The 21,302-nt window shown below is 43.5% G+C and overlaps 1 protein-coding gene across 3 annotated transcripts in view; it reads left to right on the forward strand.

The window, feature by feature from the left end:
• SLC23A2 (solute carrier family 23 member 2) overlaps nucleotides 1-7,000 on the forward strand; it is a 104,052-nt gene extending 97,052 nt beyond the window's left edge. For all 3 annotated transcript variants that reach the window (XM_029915827.1, XM_029915828.1, XM_029915829.1), the window contains 2 exons: nucleotides 386-481; nucleotides 2,265-7,000. In XM_029915827.1, coding sequence (XP_029771687.1) covers nucleotides 386-481; nucleotides 2,265-2,497 — 329 coding nt within the window. In that variant the 3' untranslated portion in view covers nucleotides 2,498-7,000. The remainder of the gene's footprint in view (nucleotides 1-385; nucleotides 482-2,264) is intronic.
• The last annotated feature ends 14,302 nt before the right edge of the window (nucleotides 7,001-21,302 follow it).

Genomic DNA, 21,302 nt, shown 5'->3' on the forward strand with positions numbered 1-21,302 from the left:
AATCTGCTTGCAAACCCCACAAACATTCTTTTGTCTTATTGTTTGTCATTTTTTCAGCCTTACAACGGCCATCCTTTATATTTTTTTTTTCTTAATCTGTGAACACCACGCCCCAGTGGCTTCCTAGTTCATTATAGGCTAAGCTTCACTCTTAGATTTATCTTCTGTAGTCCATTGGTGAGAATTTTCCTTGTGGAGATAAGCCTTTGATTATTGTCGAAATTACTTAGAAGTTAAAAATGTTACTAGCAGAAATTCATCTGCTCATGTACAACAGAAGTCTTCACGTTCATGCATCACATTGACTGGTGATTCGTGCCCGCCCAGTGCCCTTGCTAGCCATCCTGGCTGTGGCAGTGACCCTCCCGCTGTGTTCTGTCTCCAGGCATAACAGGGATCGATCAGGTGTTGAACGTTCTTCTCACAACTGCTATGTTTGTAGGAGGCTGCGTGGCTTTTATTTTGGATAACACCATCCCAGGTACGTGGCATACAGCAAACGTGCTTATTGCGTATGTGAATTACTTGTTTTGTGAGATGAATACGGAAGCAGGAAGAGTGAATCCGTTCAGAGCCCTGACTGGTTCAAACGGTCTTTTCTGAAGTGGTTAAGATGATGCTTCCAGCCTCCTTTTATGAATCAGTTTTTTGCTGATAAACCTAGTGGAGTTTTTTTCCTTGCCTCGTTGAGAGAAAGCAGGTAAACTCCTTGCCCGCAGTGCAGGGTGGCAGGATGCCTGGGGCACTGTCCAGGCCGCCAGCCCTCCTTGTACAGCCTCGCTCAGTGCCGCGGTGGCTTCTGTCCTCTGGTTCACACACTTCTAAGTCGGCGGTTAGTGGCCTGCGGTGTGTCTCCTCCTTCCTGAGGCAGGCCCCAGCTAACTCAGGCCGGAAGATCGTATGGGAGGCACAGGTTCTTGCCAGGATCCGTGCCTGAGTGGATGGAGGCAGCTATCTCCCCAGCACCCACGGCCCGTTTCTCCACTGGGTGCATGCTGTGCCGAGCTGGGTGACAGACAAGGGTGTGATGTGGGCCCTGCCTGGCAGCCTCCCCAGCTTCCTAGAGCAGGCTGCCGGTACCGTTGGAAAGTGCCACCACAGGCACGCTGGTAGATTCACCTGCTGTCAAGGAAGGGTGATGCTTATTCTTAAACTTGAAAGTTTTGTTGAGATTTCTTCCCTAGAAACAGCACACCTCCAAAAAGCCTCAATTAAGAGGTTGCCACACATCAGGCAGAGGAATCACACGAATAGGTGTAAGGTGTTAGATTGATGGGGGTCAGTTACCAACTGTCTCAGAGCTAACAGAGAGAGGCACAGGAGTCTGGCAGGTAGAAATTAAAGTCTGCTTTGTTACAGCAACATGGAGGGCCTTGCTTAGATGTAAGAAAATAATGGTGGTCCTTATCCTGCTAGACTTGAGCTCATCATCTGGGCTTGGGCAGAGAGAGTATGTTGTTAGGCATCCCATGTTGCCAAGGGCAGATGCCAAGGTGCCTCTATGCCCCAGAAAGATTTATGGAAAAAGTCCAGGGCGCAGGAGTTGCTGAGCCCTGTAGGCCCAGATCTTTCTCCCTGACTCACTTGTCAGGGTACAGAGTGGCCCAGAGTGTTAACACTCACGGAGGTTCATCTTCACAAGGAGTATGACAGGTGGGGAGCACACAGCAAGTGCACCTCCCTCTCTCCTTTCCCCTCCCCTCCCCCAACACACACAAATGGAGCAAAGCAGGAAAAAGCGTGGCATGTGTGGATGGGGAGTGGTTTGCCCTGACCAATTTACGAAGACATTATATATAGTATAATAAAGACTGGTCCCATTTTGCAGGATCAGATTTGCATTTTAGAAGTTCTTGTGTCAGTTTTTGAGAACAGATTTGGGGAAGGAGATAGCAAGATGGAAGACCAGGCAGCCAGTCAGGAGATTGTTATTATGACCCACGAAAGCAATAATGTTGTGTGGGCCACACCTCAACAGTGAAAATTGAGAATGTGGGTCACTTGGAAGGACAGTGAGGAGGCAAAGCCATCAGGCTGTGGAGCAAAAGGAACAAGGATGAGTTAGCAATCCTTAGATTTCTGGTTTAGGCACCTGGATGGCTGAGTGTCACCAGCTGCTCCTCAAGGGACCTTTGCTGTCATCTGGCAGGTTCCACGTTATGGGATAGCATGTTGGAGAATCTCAACTCTTGGTGGAACTCTCAAGCTAAACATTTCATTGTATTGTGTGTGTGTGTGTGTGTGTGTATGTGTTCATTCCACAGGTACTCCAGAGGAAAGAGGAATCCGGAAATGGAAGAAGGGCGTGGGCAAAGGGAGCAAGTCACTCGATGGCATGGAATCCTACGATCTGCCATTTGGCATGAACATTATTAAAAAATACAGATGCTTCAGCTACTTACCCATCAGCCCAACCTTTGCGGGCTACACGTGGAAAGGCCTCGGGAAGAGTGCCACCAGCCGGAGCTCAGACGAGGACTCGCAGGCCACAGTATAGCTGTAGCTGCGCCTGTGGCTTGGCCGCAGTGAGGCATGAGTCTGTAGTTTTTGCTGAGTAACAAGCAGTAACCTATATGTTTGTATATCTGCATTTACATTCTGCACCCAGAGCTAAGATGATTACAAATAGCTTTTTTGTTGTGGGTGGTGATCGTGTCTAATATCGTGTCTCACCTGTCTCCTTATTTAAGCCCTGTCCCTTGCCTTTGAGAGCGTCCATTGAACTTGAAGTTCCTGTCCTCCTGTGGGAGTGGGTGTTTAAATCCACAGCAGTTCCTTGGTTTCGGTCTCCTGCCCCCACCCTGGGCTAGCTTTCCTAGCCTCTGGGGTGCAGGGGATTTCTGTCCCAGAAGCACCTGGACCCGCGTCTATTTTATTTGACCTCAGCTTGTACCGCATAGACCCCCTCTAGTCAGGGGGTACCAGTGTCCTCTCACTGTCACATCTGACTGGTCAGATGTGATTCTGTGTCCCCTGATGCTCCTATAGCAGGAAACTATTGACCCAATTGAAAATCGCCAATGTGGTTCCCCTATATCTGCGTGTGGGTAAGCTCTGTACAGGTGTTAGTGGAACTGAAATCTGGGGGATTGGAGGGGAGGGGAAAGCACCTTGAAGTCGATATCTGATTCTCACCTGCTCTCTCGTGGTGCCACCCTGGCCTGGGCTGGGCCAGCACATTTCATACTGGCCTCTTTTTCACTATAATTGAGACACTCTATCTGACATTTTCTCACTCACCAGGCTGGTGTCGTGGGTATAGAGTGCCACCCAAGGGCACTAAGCAAATGTTGATGGGAGTCTTGACTCTGCTGTCATGTGGATGTCAGTTCTTGTTGCGCGTGTCTATAAATTACAAGTTTTTATTCCTATTTAATGTTATTGACTATAACAGGTTTTTGAAATCAGTGTTTTTCCATGTGACCCTCTTACCTTGCATCCCTGTTACTTGTCCCCCACCCCTCACTTCCCACGAAGAAAAGAACCCGCGTTTATACAGCTGTGGATGCCATCAGGGAAGCTTGTCGTCAAGGCTTTTGAAGGCCAGTAACCATTATTGTGGTTGTGTTTTGTATTGCTTGATACCATGAACATGTAAATACTGTAATGCCTAATCTATTTATCAAAACTGACTACTGGACCAGAGCCCAGAAACCGTGGGTTGAGTTACACGTGAATTTGTTTTGTGAAGAAGGGAAGCTGGGACAGGGAACAACAGAGCCTCCATATCGAATGGTTGGGCATCCTGGTAAATTCATCCCTGTAGTTCTGCTGCGAGTTGTTTGTGGCAGTTAAGGCTTAAGGAGACTTTTCTGTGGGTTGCCATGTGGAATGTCCACTGGATTTTGGTTTTGGAGAGGGGAAAATTAGACCCCCTGGTCAAATGCTGCCTTTCTTGTTTAAGTTATTGCAGAAGGTGGTAAGAAAAGCAGTAAGCAGGGTCCCTTCTGTTGATTTCTCATCAATAACACTAAATCCTATGTGAAAAAGTTACTTCTATGGAATTTGGTTTGAAAGTTTTCAGCCCAGGGAAAACCCTGAAACACAAGGTAGCACCCTCACTACATGAGGTGGTGCTTTATTAATCTGGTTGAGCCTTGGGCAGCCATGGGTGTTCTCGTCTCTGACAGCAGGGCATGGTTCTCAGCAATCCTGTGTCCACAAGGTCTGTTTCCTGCCCCCACAGCTGGCTCTCCTCCACCGTGTTCGGGTGTCTTGGCAACTTTGTTGTGCCACTATCGCCTCCTCGATTCCTGGGAAGTTTGGGGCTTCAAGGCGTCCTCTGGCAAGAATAGTTCAGAGCCACTGTGTCGTTTTTGCAAAGATCTTATTGCAGATTAAGATTAAGAAATGAGATTCTAAGTTACATCTAATTTTGTATGTTGTTTTTAAAAATTGTATCTGATGCATAGTTAACTGTAGAAGCACATGGGTTAACGGTTTTCATCCCTTTAACTTGGTTAACACTCAGTGCCGACAGCCCCCCTGCACTGAGTTGCTCTGTTTCCTTCTGTTTGTGTTTTGCTCAGCATCTCTAATTTCTCTGTTATAAATAGTGGGGGAAACTCTTAAACATGCCAGAGATTTTCAGTATTCTAGTTCTCTAGGTGAGCAGAAGGACCAAATATCCAAATAAAAGCATCTGAACCATTGGGTGATTTAACCTGACTGGTATCTTCCCTCCTAGTGAGTGACACTCAGGGTATGTGCCTCAAACAGCCAGAAACCCACTCCCTTCTGAAAACCCTCCTTGGGCTGGGTGTTATTGGGAGGTTCCAAGTCTGTCTGTTTGGGGGATGTCTCCTGCAAGCATTTAAATGTGGAGGGAAGCCATGTAGCCACACCTTCTGTTAGAGATGAAGGGTTTTGCCCTTCTTTTTCCGTTGGGGCCAGCTCTAGATTCCCTGTCTAAGGCAAGGGGAAGGGGACAGGAGTTAGGGAGGAAAGAGGGCAGCCCAACTAAAGGTCCCATTGAGTCTGGTACTTTGTGCACAGCCTGTGAAACTCACTTTCACTTGCGTGATTGGAGTCTCCTGATAATGAATAGATCTTGTATGCGCAGCACACACAACCATGGTCGAAAGTGGTCCTCCTGCTGGCAAATATGCTACAGAGTCTCTGTAATTAAAAGAAGAATGTATTTGTCTGCTCCTTAGGCTTAAGCACATGTCTGAAAGGTTTTGGGAGACGAAGTGGCCATGTGCATTTACATCTTTGGCCAGCATTGCTGGGGCCGCATATTCACCATGCTTGGGCCAATAGAACATTTTAAAATATTTTGGAGTGTAAATGTTCTTGGACACGGCATTCAGACTTGAGTTTCCAAAGTGACTACCTACCCACCATCTTTACATTGACCTTGGCCATCTTGATGTGAGAAGTAGAAAGTTTTTAGAAGGACAGTAGATAACTGTCCTATCAAGGTGGAGACAAGGGAGATCCCACCACTGGTTTAATTAAAAAAAAAAAAAATCTAACACGGTTCATAGAGTAATGGGAAATGGCTCCAGTGGTTGTCTCATTAGGGAATTAAACTTAGATTCATTCATACAGACTCCTTCTTAAGAGGGTTTCAGATGTTATAGTAAGTTTCTCATGATTAATGGAGGCAAGAGAAGTGGCTTAACCAGGCCAGCTGGAATGAGGCATCGTGAGTCCTGGTGGTGTCCCCTTTTCATGATAACAAATTCACACACAGGATTTGCTTTATACTGTAGAATACTGACTTTCATGATGACGACTTGGTTTATGCATGAATACTGCAGTATTTCCATATAGTAAAATAACATTTCTACCCAGGATAATAGTCACAGTTTTCCAGGGAGGGAATGATATAATTTTCATGACAATGTCATGTGATATAGAATTTCTCCATTGATGAATCTCTAGTATGTGTGTATACTTTATTTACCCATGCGTATATTTTATCACCATGAGCTGAAGTGGTTTCTTGTATTCATGGCCCTGCTGAAGTATTGGTACTGGCAACTTAGACTTACAAGTTGGCAACTATAATCATCCATGATGCTGATGCCACTAGAGTGGCCAGGCCAGGGAGAAGGTGAGTAAGGAGCTGTGGCAGAAGCCTCATTCCAGACCCCATCTGGCAGTGAGCAGCAGCGTTGCGTAGGCGCCGTGCTTGGGACACGCACACGCAGCCACACCCCCGGGCACCGAGGCTGTGCCCTGCTGCACGTGGGCCTGAGGCTTCCGGGCTGCCCCCCCCCCCCCGGCTCAGGGGAGCCCCCCTGGGCCTCAGAGAAGTGCTCCGGGTTTTCACACGCTGTGCGTGTTGTGCTCTGTCCCCCTGAGGTTTGGACACAGAGAACAGGACGTTTCCCACCCGCCACTTCACCTGCAGTCACCTCCCAACTAGTGCGAGAAGCCCGCCTGTTGTCGCCAGCATTCGGCTTCTCCCTGTGGACGCGGAAAGCCCGTTAGCGCTGGGCACCCCCTTTCAGCAGCCTCACACACATTCCTGTCCTTCTAGGTTGTTCTGGACTATGCCCGGCCGTCCCTCCGCGGAAGGAACGCCGGCGACCTTAGACCCACCCCCGCACGCAGGGCGCCATCCCCAGTGTCGTCCTACTGACAGTTCAAGTGAATACCCCTCTCTGTTCATTGGCAACAACCTCTGTTTGACACATTAATAAATTTCTGACTGTCCTTAAAGCAGTGGGGATGCCTATACTTTCCTTGCGTTTTTGTGACTGACTTTGGCTATATACCTTTCTGGGGTTTTGTTTGTTCGTTTTTTATTTTTATTTTGCATACCGAGGGTATTTGGGGGTGGGGTTGTTTTTTGAGATGTGTAATTCTTTTATGGAGTTTTTAAAAAAGAATTTTCATATTGTTTTTCTAACATGGCTTCATTAAATGTTTAAGTATTTTAAAAATATGTAATATTTGGACCAGATGTTGTGAATAATAGTAGAGATAAAGCTATTTTATTCTGTATTTTTAAAACTGTTCCGTACAAATAAAAGCTCTGCTGGACGCAGCTCTCTGTTTACTGTGCCTCCTCCTTTGGTTGGTCTGTAGGAAATTTGTCATTAATTAAAAGTCCTCAGCCAGGGGGCAGAAATTGACTAAATAAACCCGATTCAGCAAGTCTCAGATGCGACCATTGTCGGGACCTGGGAGAGTCTACAGGAGGAAAGCAGGAGCCAAAGTGTCATCTCTCCCCATGGGCAGAGAGCCACAGTGGGCTCCTTGGGGGGGTGTCCAAGCCATTCTTCCATTATAGGATGTACCCTGTTGCACTGTGGGCAAAAACAGGCGCTTCTTGGGGTGCCTGGGTGGCTCAGTCGGTTAAGCGTCTGACTTCGGATCAGGTCACGATCTCACCGTTTGTGAGTTTGAGCCCCACATCGGGCTTTGTGTTGACAGCTCAGAGCCTGGAACCTGCTTCAGATTCTGTGTCTCCCTCTCTCTCTCTGCCCCTCTGCTATTTGTGCTGTTTCTGTCTCAATAATAAATTAACATTAAAAAACAAACAGGTGCTTCTTGTTAAGTCAGCGACATCTGGCGGCCTAACGGAGAGCCAGCCTGTCCACACGGTGGAATCAAAGTCTTCCAGAGCAGACTAAGCCTTGTGGAGTGTTTAGGCGGGGGCAAGAAATGCAGAGGCATGGGTGCCAAAGAGGCCCAGAGCCCAGCTTGAGAGCAGCTGGTGACTGCTTGTTCCATCAGACCTCGGGCGGGGCTTGAAGATGGGTGCCGACATGTTCAGGTGGATTTCTTAATGTAGAGCAAATTTTGCACTCCCCCATTCCCATCTCCAGCCCTGGTTCACCTCTGGCAGTTTGGGCCATGCGTGGCCACCCGAGCGGTTCCCATCAAGTGTGCAGCCTGCTGCCCCCTGTTCCCAGTATCCTGACCTGAGAGCTGCCACAGGGGAAATGTTCACCTTACACTATATATGTGCTGAAAAGACATATAAGGTATTAGTAGAATATCCATGATCCCACCTCCAGTGGGACAACAGCACATTACCGATACTTAGACCCTCCACACCCCCCACCCCACGGGCCTCTCTTCTGGTGCACTCCATGCATCAAGAGAGAACCGCTGTCCGGATTTGGGGTTTACTCTTTCCTTGCTTTTCTTCATTATTTTGCGATGGATATATATATATATCCATCCCTAAACAATTTACCATTTAGTTTGATTTACGTGTTTTTTTAATATCATGTAAACTAGAATAGCAGTTTATATATTATGTTTCACTATTGTGAGATTCTTTCATGTTGGTACATGTCTATAATGTAGTTTATCCATCTTCACTGCTGGGTAGTAAAATTTAAGATAAACAACGACAAAGATCATTCTGAAGTTTCCGGAGACCAAGAGCCAGAAGCAGACCCTAAAGAGCCAGGATCGATGGACGTCAGATATTTCAGCAGCAACCCTGTGTGTGGAGTTACGTTTTGAAGGAAGGAAGGACTTTGGAGGAAAAGAACTTCAAACTTAGAATTTCATGTCTAGTCACTCAAATGCCTTGACTCTATACTTCAGATAAAGTACTCGAATATGAGGAGAAAACAAATGTAGGAGGCATTGATGAGAGTGAGGTGAGCAGTAAATAACTTGGTAAACTTGACGTCTTGGTCCATTCTGGCTGCTATCACAGAAAACCATAGACTGGGGGGCTTAGAAACACACATTTCTCAGTTTGGGAGGCTAGAAGTCAAGGTACCAGTACATTCAGTGTTTGGTAAGGACCTGCCACCTGGTGCACAGATGCCATCTTCTCACTGTGTCTTCAGTGGTGGGAGAGGCAGAGGATATCTTTGGGGGGGGGGCTCTTTTATGAGAATGCTAATCCCACTAGTGAGGAGTTCACAAATCCCCCATCATGGTCATGACCTGATCACCCCAAAGGCCTCCACTTACTGGCATCGTATTGGGGATTAGGTTTTAACATGAATTTGTGGGGTAGGGGGACAGTCTATAGCACCTGTTCTCAAATTGTAATTCAAGGCCATATGAAGTCAGTGGTGGGGGAAGAGAGGAGTGTTACAGATGCCAGAGAAAGTGGACCAAAGGCACCAATAACAATTATTGGACTAAATTTGCTAATTAGAAGATGTTGGGATGGATAGGACAAAATCCTGACATATGTTAACAATACTCGTGTTCACCGGCTCTGTTGAACCTGCAAGGGGATGTTTTTGGGAGCTGATAACATCTTAGAAACTTTATAAAGCATGTGTACAATATATATACATGTATAACGTGTGTAAAAGTTTCTAAACAATTTGGCAATCGTTTTATGTGTGTTGAGTCTAATACTAAACTATCTTCCCTGTATTTTTGCATGTCTTTAATTCCAGAATCTTATAAATCTTTTAAAGCATATTTTTCTTGAAAGTCTTAGGCTATAATGGATTGGGGGGAAACAACAACAAAAAAATCCTTCACCACAGATAGATTTAGAAGCACCTTTCACCAGAAATTGGTTTAACTTAAGGATGTGCAAAATCAAAAGTAAGAGGATGGGGGGAAAATCACATGGGATAAATACTAACCATCTATTTATTATATTCTTGAACAAAATAAAGCTGGAGACAGCATTGTTAAGGGTCGGAAAGTTTATGGTGTAATGATAGGAGGGGTCAGTTTACAAAGAGTCCATTTTAGACACAGCCTCAAAATTCATGCAGTATAAATGGCTAGAACTATAGGAAGAAACTGGTAAGTCCACCTGCCGGTGGGAGATTCTAGCACTTACTTTTTGCTATGGCGGACAGGTAAAAAGTGAAGCAAAGCATAGAAGTGAAAAGTGGCCAGAGGGCATGGTTAGAACTCTCTACCCAGTGACTAGAGAATACACATTGTTCACAACCACTTGGGGATGTTTCTAAAAACTTCTTGTTCTAGGCCTTAAGCCTCAAAAAAATATCTGAAGCATAGGTATTATGCAGAACACATTCAGTAACTATGTGCAATTAAGTTGGAAGTCAGTAATTAAAAGTTGAGTTTACAAGGTTGCATATTTGGATGTTTTATACGTCTATTTAGGTGTCACCAAATAGCTTCATGGTCAAAGAAGGAACCAATGATGGAAATGTTCTTTAATGAAGTGTATTGCATATTTTCTGGTGGTTCTGTACACACCTCCTGGACTTCTGATTTTACATCCACACTGCATCTTCATATAGTTTTACTCATGTTGTCTTTTTCCATTTCCACTAAGTTCTAAGAGAATTTCCTGAACAATGATCTAGATTACTGACTGGGATTTCTAGAATACTGAATCTCTTGCTCATGTCTTCTAAACAGTTTATTTTGGTCATTTTCAAACATAAACAAAGATTGAGAAAAACATAACCACTCCCCACATTAACAGGCATTGCCTCCCTGGCCCGTCTTGTTTCATCTGCGCCCCTCAACTTTCCCTCCATTGTTCTGATCAAATCTCTGACAACTCACTTCATCTAAAAATATTTCAGCAGTTACCACCAAAAGATAGTTTAAAAACAATCTTTAAAAATTAACAGTATTTAATACGATCAAATGGTTAGTGTTCAATATTGCAATTGTCTCATAGATGTTTGAGATAGAAATGTTTGAGTCCACATAATGTTTATACTTTGTCATTGGTTAATAAGTCTCTCTCTCTCTCTTCCTTGGAGTTTATTTGTTGAGCGATTTATTTGTCCTGCAGTTTCCTACAGGAAGTGCTGAGTACAGCCGCTTAAATATGTTCTTTGGCCTGAATCTGGTGTTGGTAGGGGAGAGCACCACTTTGTAAGTGGCTGTGTGTCCTGTCAGGCAGCACACCGTCTGTCTGTTTGTGATGTTTACAGCTAGTGGTACTCCATTCCCAGATTTGGTAGTTTATTGGGGGACATTGCATTTTTTAAAATTTGGTTCTGTAATTTCATTTCGAATTCTAACACTTTCACGAGATGTCTTCATAGATGCAAGAGCCTCTCAAATCCCACCGAAAACATACCTTAGGAACTTTGTTCCCATTACATATGTTTGATTGGGAAATGTTTCTTCCAATTGCTCTAAATATGCCCTTCTTTGGGATTATTGAGTATTTTAATGTATCTGGTAATTTTTTTCTGACCACTTACGCTAAAGAAGGAGGTATGTGTTTGTTCAACAATAAGATTTATGGTGGATTTGGATGATTGCTTTTCCCCCAAAGCTTATGAGTTGAAATTAAAATCCTTTAGACCTTTTGAGTTGACCTCTCCTTGGACTTTTCATCAGTTTGCATCCATTTACTAGACTCTTATTTGTTCAGCAATAACTCACCATAGGTATTCTTCCAACATTTCCATTTTACTACAAACACCTTCATATTTATGTGAACATGTGCTTAAAGGAAAGTAACAAATATGTAGCCCAAGATCTTTGATCATTATCTTTGGGAAGTGGGGTTGCAGGTTACATTTATTCCATTTTTCTATCTTAATTTTTTTTTATTTTTAAGCTATCTTAAATGTAAATTACTCATATACATGTTTCTTCAAATAAGATGAAAATTGTATTATAAATACTCACTATTATCACAGTTGAAGAAATAGGAAAGTCCCTGTACTCTTCTAATACTAATATAAAACATTGCACTTCCTCAAATTGTACTTGACATTAACAGTGGTAGCCAAATATACCTCAGTAAAAATATGAAAGTTCTAAAGCTACCACTTGGCTGTGTTCACTACCATGTGTGTCATTTTTGCCTCATAAATGACACACGTGGCTTGGTGGACAAAATCTTCCAGAACATTCCATCCTGAGGGACCAGGAGGAGAGGTCAGTTGGGGAAAGCACAATGGGGTCTGAAAGCACGTTCAAGCTGAATGACTCTCAGATGGTGGACTTAAGGCATCTGCCCCTGAGCTGTGCACTAAGGTGTGCACTCCCATACCATGCCCTGTCCCTCCAACACACACACCAAGGCAGCACTGGTCTGAACTGGGCTGATGTGATCTCTGGACACATGCCTGGGCAGAGCAACAAGAAAACTCTCCTTCCGTTGCAGCCTCAACTTTCTACCACTACGGAGATGCTGAGCCTCAAATTCTCAGTTTATATCAACCATGAAGCAACTGCATTTGGAGTATGTACAGTTTGTTTTGTTTTACCTCTTGGGCAGCAAGTGATCCACTGTGGTCTCAGGAAAATTATGGGAATGACTTTGAAGCAAGAAGAATCACCCTCAGATATTCCTAGGAACGAGCCTCTTGGACAACAGACTTTTTTTTAATAAAAATATCTCATCTCAAGCTGGAGTCTAACTACTTTTATTGTGGTCCAGTGATCAGATAATGAGCTGTCAAGGTATATAGATCCATGCTCAGATCTCCAGAGTCCTCTTCTCCTTGTGGTAGGAACTGCCAAGTGTCCCTCAGGATCTCTTCTCCCACTCTGTCGTCCTGCAGTTTCAGGAGGGCACAGGACCACACTTCCTAGTCTTGCTTGTACTGCCTACGGGCGTGTGACCAGGCTCGGGTGAGTGAGGGGTAAGCAAGGCTGAAGGTACAACTTCTAGGTTGTGTTCTTAAAGGGTAGATGTTTACCTTTATCCTTGTCTTCCCCCACAACTCCCAACCCTCCCTGCTGGAAGGTGGAAGTGGTGGCCAACCAACGTGGCCCATTTCAACAAGGACAACACCCAGGCGGGCAATACACTATGAAAGAAAGACCCTGAAATCCTAATGACAGCAGCACAGACTGATGTGAGAGAGACACACTGGTTTAAACCATTTTTACTTGTGTATCTGTTGTAGCAAGCAAAATTGTGCCCTATTAGAGATTTTGTAGGCCAAGAACAATCTAAAATTGGACTAGCAAATCTTAACGTTTATGCCCTGATCATTGACCAGCCATATAATCTTGAGCATGTTACTCAACTGTTTTCTTCTCTCTAAAATGGAAATAATACTCATCCAGAGTATCCAAAGTATTAAAAGGTATTATAGGGGTTAAGATATAAAGTCTTAAATGGAGGTTCCAGTCTCCTCAACTCCTCTCCAGCCTTGTAGGCACACACAGATAGGTTTATTGAGCCACAATCATGGTGTGCATGCTTTCACTGGAAGAGCTGGCCAGGCCAGTGCCGAGACTTGGGAAAGTCTATCTGTAGAATCGTGGGTCCCATCCCTAGTTCTGTGTTCTCTAGACTAGAGAAGTCCTTAAGTAGCCCAGAATTTTCAAAGAATCTCATAGAAACCCAGACACATTCCCTGAATTTGACCACCACCTGGAATTTTGTGGAAGGTAACCTCAAGTCTCTCTATAAATGGGACAAGAATACCTACACATATACAAAGTGGAGTGAGATGGGGCGCGGGGTGCTGGGCTACATCCAAAGCCAAACATTCAGGACAGATGAAGATGTAAAGAGAGAGCAACCTGTTATTACTTTAGAGGTGTTTTTCCCTCCTCTATTCATGTTTTGAAACTATCAAAGTAATATGTGCTTATGTGACTGGCGAAACAGCTCAATCATAGAGAGATGTGAAAAATGAAAACTGTTCCCCCCAACCCAGCCCAGTTCTGCCCCATCTCGCATAACCATCATCACCTATCTGGTGTCTCTTCCCACAATATTCTTGTTTGACAAATGTATGTAATCATAAATAGACATAAAGAAGTGTTGCACTGGCTGATTTGTTTTTATTGAAATAGAATGGTAGCCTACTGCATTCTGAAACTTGCTGTTTTTCATTTTACAGTATAGCATGAGCATTCCTACAAAGGGGAAGAGATCTCTATTTCCTGACATTTAATGCCCTGAGATACAGCTTAACATAAGTAAGATCTTATACACAACAATTGCTTTTTAGCCCCGCCTTCTTTACATCTTTTCTGTTTGCTTGCTTTTCTTTTTCCATTCCCCTCCACCTCTGCCCATCCTTCTGCATTGCTCTAGTAATCATGTTGGCAAGCTGCTTTGTAGCATTCATATATTACTCCGTGTTCCTACAGCTATGCAAACTGTCTCCCTACCTACCTGTACACCCATCCAGGCATCAGCACCACACACACACACACACACACACACACACACACACACACACACACACACATTCATTCATGTTTTGTCAGGTTTTGCTCTAAAAAAAATCTTCTTAAACACTTTCCACACCTTGCATTATTGTTGCAAGTCTCTCATTGATGAGCTCAAGCCCTGCCTCTCTCTCTCTCTCTCTCCCTCTGTATCTCTCTACCCCTTGTGGGATGCGTTCTCTTTCTCTCTCTCCCTCTCTCTCTGCCCCTTCTCTGTGCCTCTTGCACATGTGCGCCCTCTCGCTCAAAAAAAATAAATAAGACTATGTGTGCTTTAAATATTAAGGGATCTAACCAGATTGCTTTCTAAAAGCCATAATAATTCTATTTCCATGAGCAAGGTATGAGAATACCTCACCCCTGCACTCCTGCCAGCAATGATGTTACCGTTCTCCTAATTTTTCTTAGCCTAATAATTATTAACAGGATAACTCATTGGACTTTAACTTACCTTTTCTTGACTATCATGTGTTTGAACAGCTTTTTAAAAATATTTCTCAGCCATTTTTATTTTCTTTTCTATGAATGGTCTATTTGCAGTTTTTGCTCATTTCTTCATTTAGGTTATCTTTTATTTTGTGAGTTTCTGGTGTATTATGGATATTTAACTCCTCATGGGTAGCACAGTTTCTTTCCTCAGATGTTTTTGTTTTACTATTTCTTGGCAAGAAATATCAGAAACAGTGTTAATAGACAAATAAGTTTGGGGGAGGGGAATTTCATGGTACAGATAGAGTTAAATATTCATAATACATAAAGAACTCTTATTAATGTTTATATAGTTAACTGTGTGTCTGCAGAGCGAGTGTGTTTCCTGTTTTGGTTAAGACAGTCTCCCCACCCCTCGGCTGCATGTGTAGTCCGAGATTTCCTTCTTGATTTTTACGATTTAAGTTTTTACATTTAAATGCTGAATGCCTCTGGAAGTTATTTTTACGATTGGCTATTCTACTAATCTGACTCTCCTTATTATAATAAGAAGGCAAATCCATGCCTACTATTCTTTTCTGTATATTTATTATATTTCTCAGACTTTTATTTTACTTTTAAAGACTCCATTGCATCATTACTACCAGCAGGAGTGGCCTGCATGGGGTGGTCGGTGCACTGGGCTCAGAGTTTGAAATGTGAGATGTTGGTGGGGAAGCTGGAAAGAAAGGTTTGGAGGCCACGCCCAAGGGTTCCTCGGATTGGTTCCTGGGAATGGGTAACCATGCTAAAGGAGTTCTGGCAAGCCCCCGTCGTGCCGCCACGCAGACTGAGAAACATCTGGAAATCTGGCTACCCTTCACAGCTGAGGTTCCATTTCTCCATCAGGTGGTCAAGGACACCAGGGTCTTTCTGGCTCTTTGGGAACGGAGCCAGTTTCATATTCAGGACACTTAGGAAGTTCCTCTTAGAGGGGCTTCGTTTGTTACCGTTCCTCCCAGGATACTTCTGGAACTCGGCAATCCGGGACTCAGTGCACCACTCAGTCTCTGCAGCGCTGATGATCTTTGCCTCGTTGGAGTTGAATCAGAGGCTGGGACCGGGAGCGGCTCAAAGAGCTCTGAGCAGCCTCTGCTGTTTGTTTATTAACACTGTATTAATCACAGTTTATCCAAATCCCTAAGAAACCCTGTTAAGATGCTAACTGGAATTACAGTATATTTATATATTAATCCCCAATAAAGTGATACATCCTTTCATTTGTTTAGAATCTTGTTTTTAAGACCTTCAAAAAGATTTTGTAGTTTTTTCATATATGTCTTATGCCTCTCATTTGATTTATTCATAAGAAATTAATCATTTTGTTATTGTATATGGAATATTTTATCCAGGATCTGTATCTCTATGTGTATTGTACACATCAGTTACTAATTTTTACATATTTATCTTATATCTAGCCAGCTTACTACCTTCCTTTATTCTTTTAGTTTTGATAGTCAGGTTTTGAATTCAAAGAGTGCGTTGTTGACAAAAATAAGATAGTTTTTACTTTTTCTTGACTGATGCTGGGATTCTTTTCTTTTTCTCTGATCATACTGCAAATTCTAGGGTCCAAGTCAATGTTGCATAATAATGATGAGGTCAGACATCCAATATAGTTGCAGATTTAGGTTGAGTGTCCATTTAGAATATTTGCTACTGGATCTTAGTAAATAGACTTTTTAATATATTTAATTAGTTTGCAGTTTTATTTAGCACTTTATTTTTGTTTATTTTTGAGAGAGTGAGAGAGCATGAGCAGGGGAGGGGCAGAGAGGGAGGGAGACACACAATCTGAGGCAGGCTCTAGGCTCTGAGCTGTCAGCAGAGAGCCCGACACAAGGCTTGAACCCACAAACCACAAGATCTATAAGAAATATATTCTCTACTCAAAAAAAATTAAGTAGTTGTATTATAAAATTCTATCACTTTTATTTTACAGTTATTTAGACATGTCAAAATCAAAAGTTGTATTTAAATTCCTAACAATTATTTTTAAATGGAATTCTCCTCACATTTCTTTTTTTTAAATATAATTTATTGTCAGATTGGTTTGCATACAGTACCCAGTGCTCATCCTAACAAGTGCCTTCCTCAATGCCCATCACCTACTTCCCTCTCTCCCCCACCCTCCATCTCTCCTCACATTTCTAATAACTTTTGCTTTATATGTTTAGTTTCCCTTTTTTAGAGTAATCTCTGTGCCCAAGGTAGGGTTCAAGTGCTGCACGCTCTGCTGACTGAGCCAGCGGGCACCCCAGCTTCCATGTTGTTTTGTGCTTACATGTTTGCAGCTGTTATGTCTTCTTTGTGTTCTGTGACATGTACCACTACTCTCCCTACTCTATTTAGTGCTTTACAATTTAAATTTTTATATTTATTATAAAAATTATCACTTTATTTAAAACTTTTTTATTTTCTTATTTATTTTAGAGAGAGAGAGAGAGTACACAAGCAGGGGAAACGGGCAGACGGGGGACAAAGGGAGAATCCAGGCTCAGCATAGAGTGCGACCCGGGGCTCCATCCCATGGCCCTGGGATCATGACTTGAACCGAAATCCAGAGTTGGATGCTCAGTGAACTGAGCCACCCAGGTGCCCCTATCATTCTGTTTCAACTGTGTTTTTTGTCGACAGCATAAACCTAGGTTTCACATTTTAGCTTTGACATTTTGTTATTTTCCTGGGATAATCAGTTCTGTTTGAACTTACTGTATTAAGTGATATTCTTGGTTTTATTCTTTATTTTACTTATCACTTACTTAGTTGTATCTATTTTACTTTTCTAAAATTTCTTATTAATTTGATGAAATTGTATTCATCTCCTCCTTCCTTTCCCTTCTCTGCCTGGCTAGCGAGGGAATATCGTTGAACTTTTCACAGTTTAACAAATATAATTCTACTATAAAACAAGACACCAGCCATTCCTCTCACTCCTCCCATCTCTTCCCCTCAATCAGTTGAGACAAACATAATACTTGAATTTCTTCATCTTCCCAGATGAGACATTTAGAAAACTTCTACTTCCCAAACCCCACCTATCACCCTGTTAACTCCTCTAAGTTTTGCAGAGGAAGTTTAATACCCTTCATTCTGCCTGATTCCTTGAATTTCTATTACAGTTTGTCTCTTCTATTTTTAAATCCTTGCTGAATATTTATACCACACAGTTTCACGCTGCATGTTATTCTGCTTAATTTGACAGTGTGCACTTTTAAAGGTCCACTGCTCACTACTGTTTCCTCTTTTCTTTACCCTCTCTCAACTTGAAATCTCTGTTCTGGGTCATTTCTCTTTGGACAGAGGTCTTTCTTGAGAACTTTCCTAAGGAAGGGGACATTCTGGTGCTTCTCATCTCCACAAATACCTTCATCTGCCAGTGATATCTTGGCTTAGTAAAGGATTCTTGGGTTGCTGAGGTTTTTATTTTTTAATTTAAAAAAGTTTTTTTAATGTTTGTTTATTTTTGAGAGAGAGACAGACAGAGTGTGAGCAGGGGAGGGGCAGAGAGGAAGGGAGTCACAGAATGTGAAGCAGGCTCCAGGCTCCGAGACATCAGCACAGAGCCCACTGCAGAGTTCAAACTCACAACTGTGAGATCATGACCTGAGCCAAAGGATGCTTAGCTGACTGAGCCACCCAGGTGCCCCTACTTTGTAAATTGTTACTGGTATATGTTATTCCACTGTTCATTAGCTTCCTGTGTTGCAGATTAAAAGTCTTGTGCCAGTTTGATTATTTTTTTGGTGTTAAGTGCCTAGTTCCTTCTTTCAAATCTCAACATCAGCCATCCTTCAACTCATTTACTGAAAATTTTAATTTAAAAATCACATTTTTATAATTGTGATTAGATGGTAAGATGCCCGTAATTTTTTAGAGAGTTGGCTTTAAAATACTTTTGCAAAGTAGAAAAGTAGATGAAGCAAGTGTTATGGTTAAAGAGAGCAAGTATGTATTTTTTTAGAGATGCATACTGAAGTATGTAGGGGTGATAGGACATGGTGTCTGGAATTGGTTTTAAAATATTTACTGGGGGAGGGGAACTCCTGGGTGGTTCAGTCAGGTGAATGTCTGACTTTGGCTCAGGTCATGAACTCGTGGTCCATGAGTCCGAGCCCCGCGTCGAGCCCTGTGCTGACAGCTCCGACCCTCGAGCCTGCTTCAGATTCTGTGTCTCCTTCTCCCTCTGTCCCTCCCCTGCTCGCTCATTTATTCTCTCTCTCTCTTTCAAAAAATAAACATCAAAACAAATTTTAATACTTAGTAGGAAAGAAAAGAAAGTAGATGAAGCCTGTGGCAAAATCTTTACATTGCTGCATCTGGGTAACAGACATATGAGAATTCCATGGTGCTTTCTACTTTGTATATGTGAAGATTCATAATAAGGCTCAATATTATAGTTCCGCATTTTTTTGTGCTGCCCTTACGTCTTGCTAGGTGCTGTCATTGAATTTTTTTGCTCATATTGGCGTGTGATGGCTAACTGAGCACAGTCAAGGAAGAGTGAACCGGGAGAGCAATCACAGGGAGTGACAAACAGTGTGCTGGGAGCCTTCAAGTGTGAGCCAAAGAGAAGTCAGTCATGAAAACGGAGGCTTAGGTAAGAGCTAATTAATGGACAAGCTTGTAGGCTGGCGTAGATGCTGTTTATGCTTCATTTCCTAGCCCCTGGGCCACCTGAGTTCATCTGCAGCTGCAGAGAAAGACGGTTTCCGGCACACTGACAGCTTCCTACCTCAAGCACATGTACGTTTTGCTTTTTCTCTGCTTAAAGCTTGGGTATCACTCGTGTTTGCTCCAGGGGTACCCAGAAGTGGGAGATGCAGCGATTTAACCTCAGCCCATGCAGGACTGGCAAAGGTGGGTCACGCCCCAGACTTCCGTCCTCCAACAGGATGGCACTAAGGCACGTCCCGGTGTTTCAGAGAACTCACAGGACTGAGCTCCAGTCCCCCACAGCGACAGCTTGCTTATTATTGTACCTTTAATTCACCTTCCTCTCTCCCTCATCCCACTTCCTCACTCTCTCACTTGGAGAGATTACTGCCCAAATAAAAGGTATGGTGATTTCAAAATCTATTCACAAATTCTATGACACTCCTTCCTTCAAAAAGTGGAGCTAATTTCCCTTCCTTGAGGGTGATGGCTTTCAAAATTTCTTTCTTTCTTTAAGTTAAAAAACTGTGTATTTTGAGAGAGAGGGGGAGGGAGGGAGGGAGAGAGAGAGAGAGACAGGGAGAGAGAAAGAGAGAAAATGAGTGGGGAAAGGGCAGAGAGCGAGGGGGAGAGAATCCCAAGCAGGTTCTGCCGTGTGGGGCTCAATCCCATGAACTGAACTACAAGGCCATGACCTGAGCTGAAATCAAGAGTCAAGAGTTCACCCAACTGAGCCACCGAGACACCCCCTTTTTTAAAAAATATGTATTTATTGGGGCACTTGGGTGACTCAGTTGTTTGAGTATATGACTTCAGCTCGGGTCATGATCTCATGGTTTGTGAGTTCGAGCCCCACATTGGGCTCTGTGCTGACAGCTCAGAGACTGGAGCCTGCTTCAGATTCTGTGTCTCCCTCTCTCTGCCCCTCCCCTGCTTTCTCTCTCTCTCTCTCAAAAATAAAAATTAAAAAAATTTTAATGTGTATTTATTTTGATGGGGCACTTGGGTGGCTCAGTCAGTTAAGCCTCCAACTTCGGCTCAGGTCAGATCTCACGTTCGTGGGTTCTAGCCCCGCATCAGGCTCTGTGCTGACACCTGGCTCAGAGCCTGTAGCCTGCTTCCGGTTCTGTGTCTCCTTCTCTCTCTGCTCCTCCCCCTCTCATGCTCTGTCTCTCTGTATCAAAAATAAAATTAAAAAAAATTTAAAAATGTGTATTTATTTTGAGAGAGAATGTGCACACTTGCATGAGCTGGAGAGGAAGGAGGGGGAAAAGAAAGAGAATCCCAAGCATGCTCCAAGTTGTTAGGATATAGCCCCATTCAGGACTTGATCTCATGAACCTGTGATCAGGACCTGAGCTGAAAACAAGAGGCAGATATTTCACCAACTGAACCTCTCAGGTGCCTTTTTTTTTTTTTTAAAGTTTATTTACTTTGAGAGAGAGAGGTAGGGGAGGGGCAGAAAGAGAGGGAGAGAATCCCTACAAGACTCCACATTGTCAGTGCAGAGCCTGATGTGGGGCTTGAACCCACAAACCACGAGATCATGACCTGAGCCAAAATCAAGAGTCAGACACTTAACCAACTGAGCCACCCAGGCACCCCCATAACTTATTTCTGGAAGACACACATGATCGCTGCACGTGCACCACATGCCCCGTGTTGGTGTTCCTCACGTCCCTACTCGCCATTCCCACCTAAGCAACTTGCCCTTGTCTCTGTATCTTGGGGTCTGCATTTGAGGGAGCCCAAATTCTGACACCCACCCACGGTTATCACTGAACTTCACAGGTGCCTCATCCTGGAAGCGGGAAAACGGGGAGGTTGTATAGTGCTCCGATGCTCCTTATTTTCTCAAACGAGAACAAACATCCTCTTTCCAGCCCCATGCAGGTTATCTCCTCTTTCAGCTTCTCTGAACCTGACAGAGAATTGCGCTCTCAGGTCGCAGCGTGGTGCTTCTGGAACTTAGTCACATGGGGTCTGATGTCTTCAGGGGTCTGTGTCAGGGTGTGGGGGAAGGAGGACAGATCTCCCATGGCATCACAGAGTTTGGCCACGAGCAAGTACTTCACCCCACTGGTAGGCTTCGGTAAGCTGATGGCTGGCCATTCGAAACCTTTATCCAGACCATGTCTCCAGGTTCC

Source organism: Suricata suricatta, chromosome 12, assembly GCF_006229205.1.
Source record: "Suricata suricatta isolate VVHF042 chromosome 12, meerkat_22Aug2017_6uvM2_HiC, whole genome shotgun sequence".
Taxonomy (NCBI): Eukaryota; Metazoa; Chordata; class Mammalia; order Carnivora; family Herpestidae; genus Suricata; species Suricata suricatta.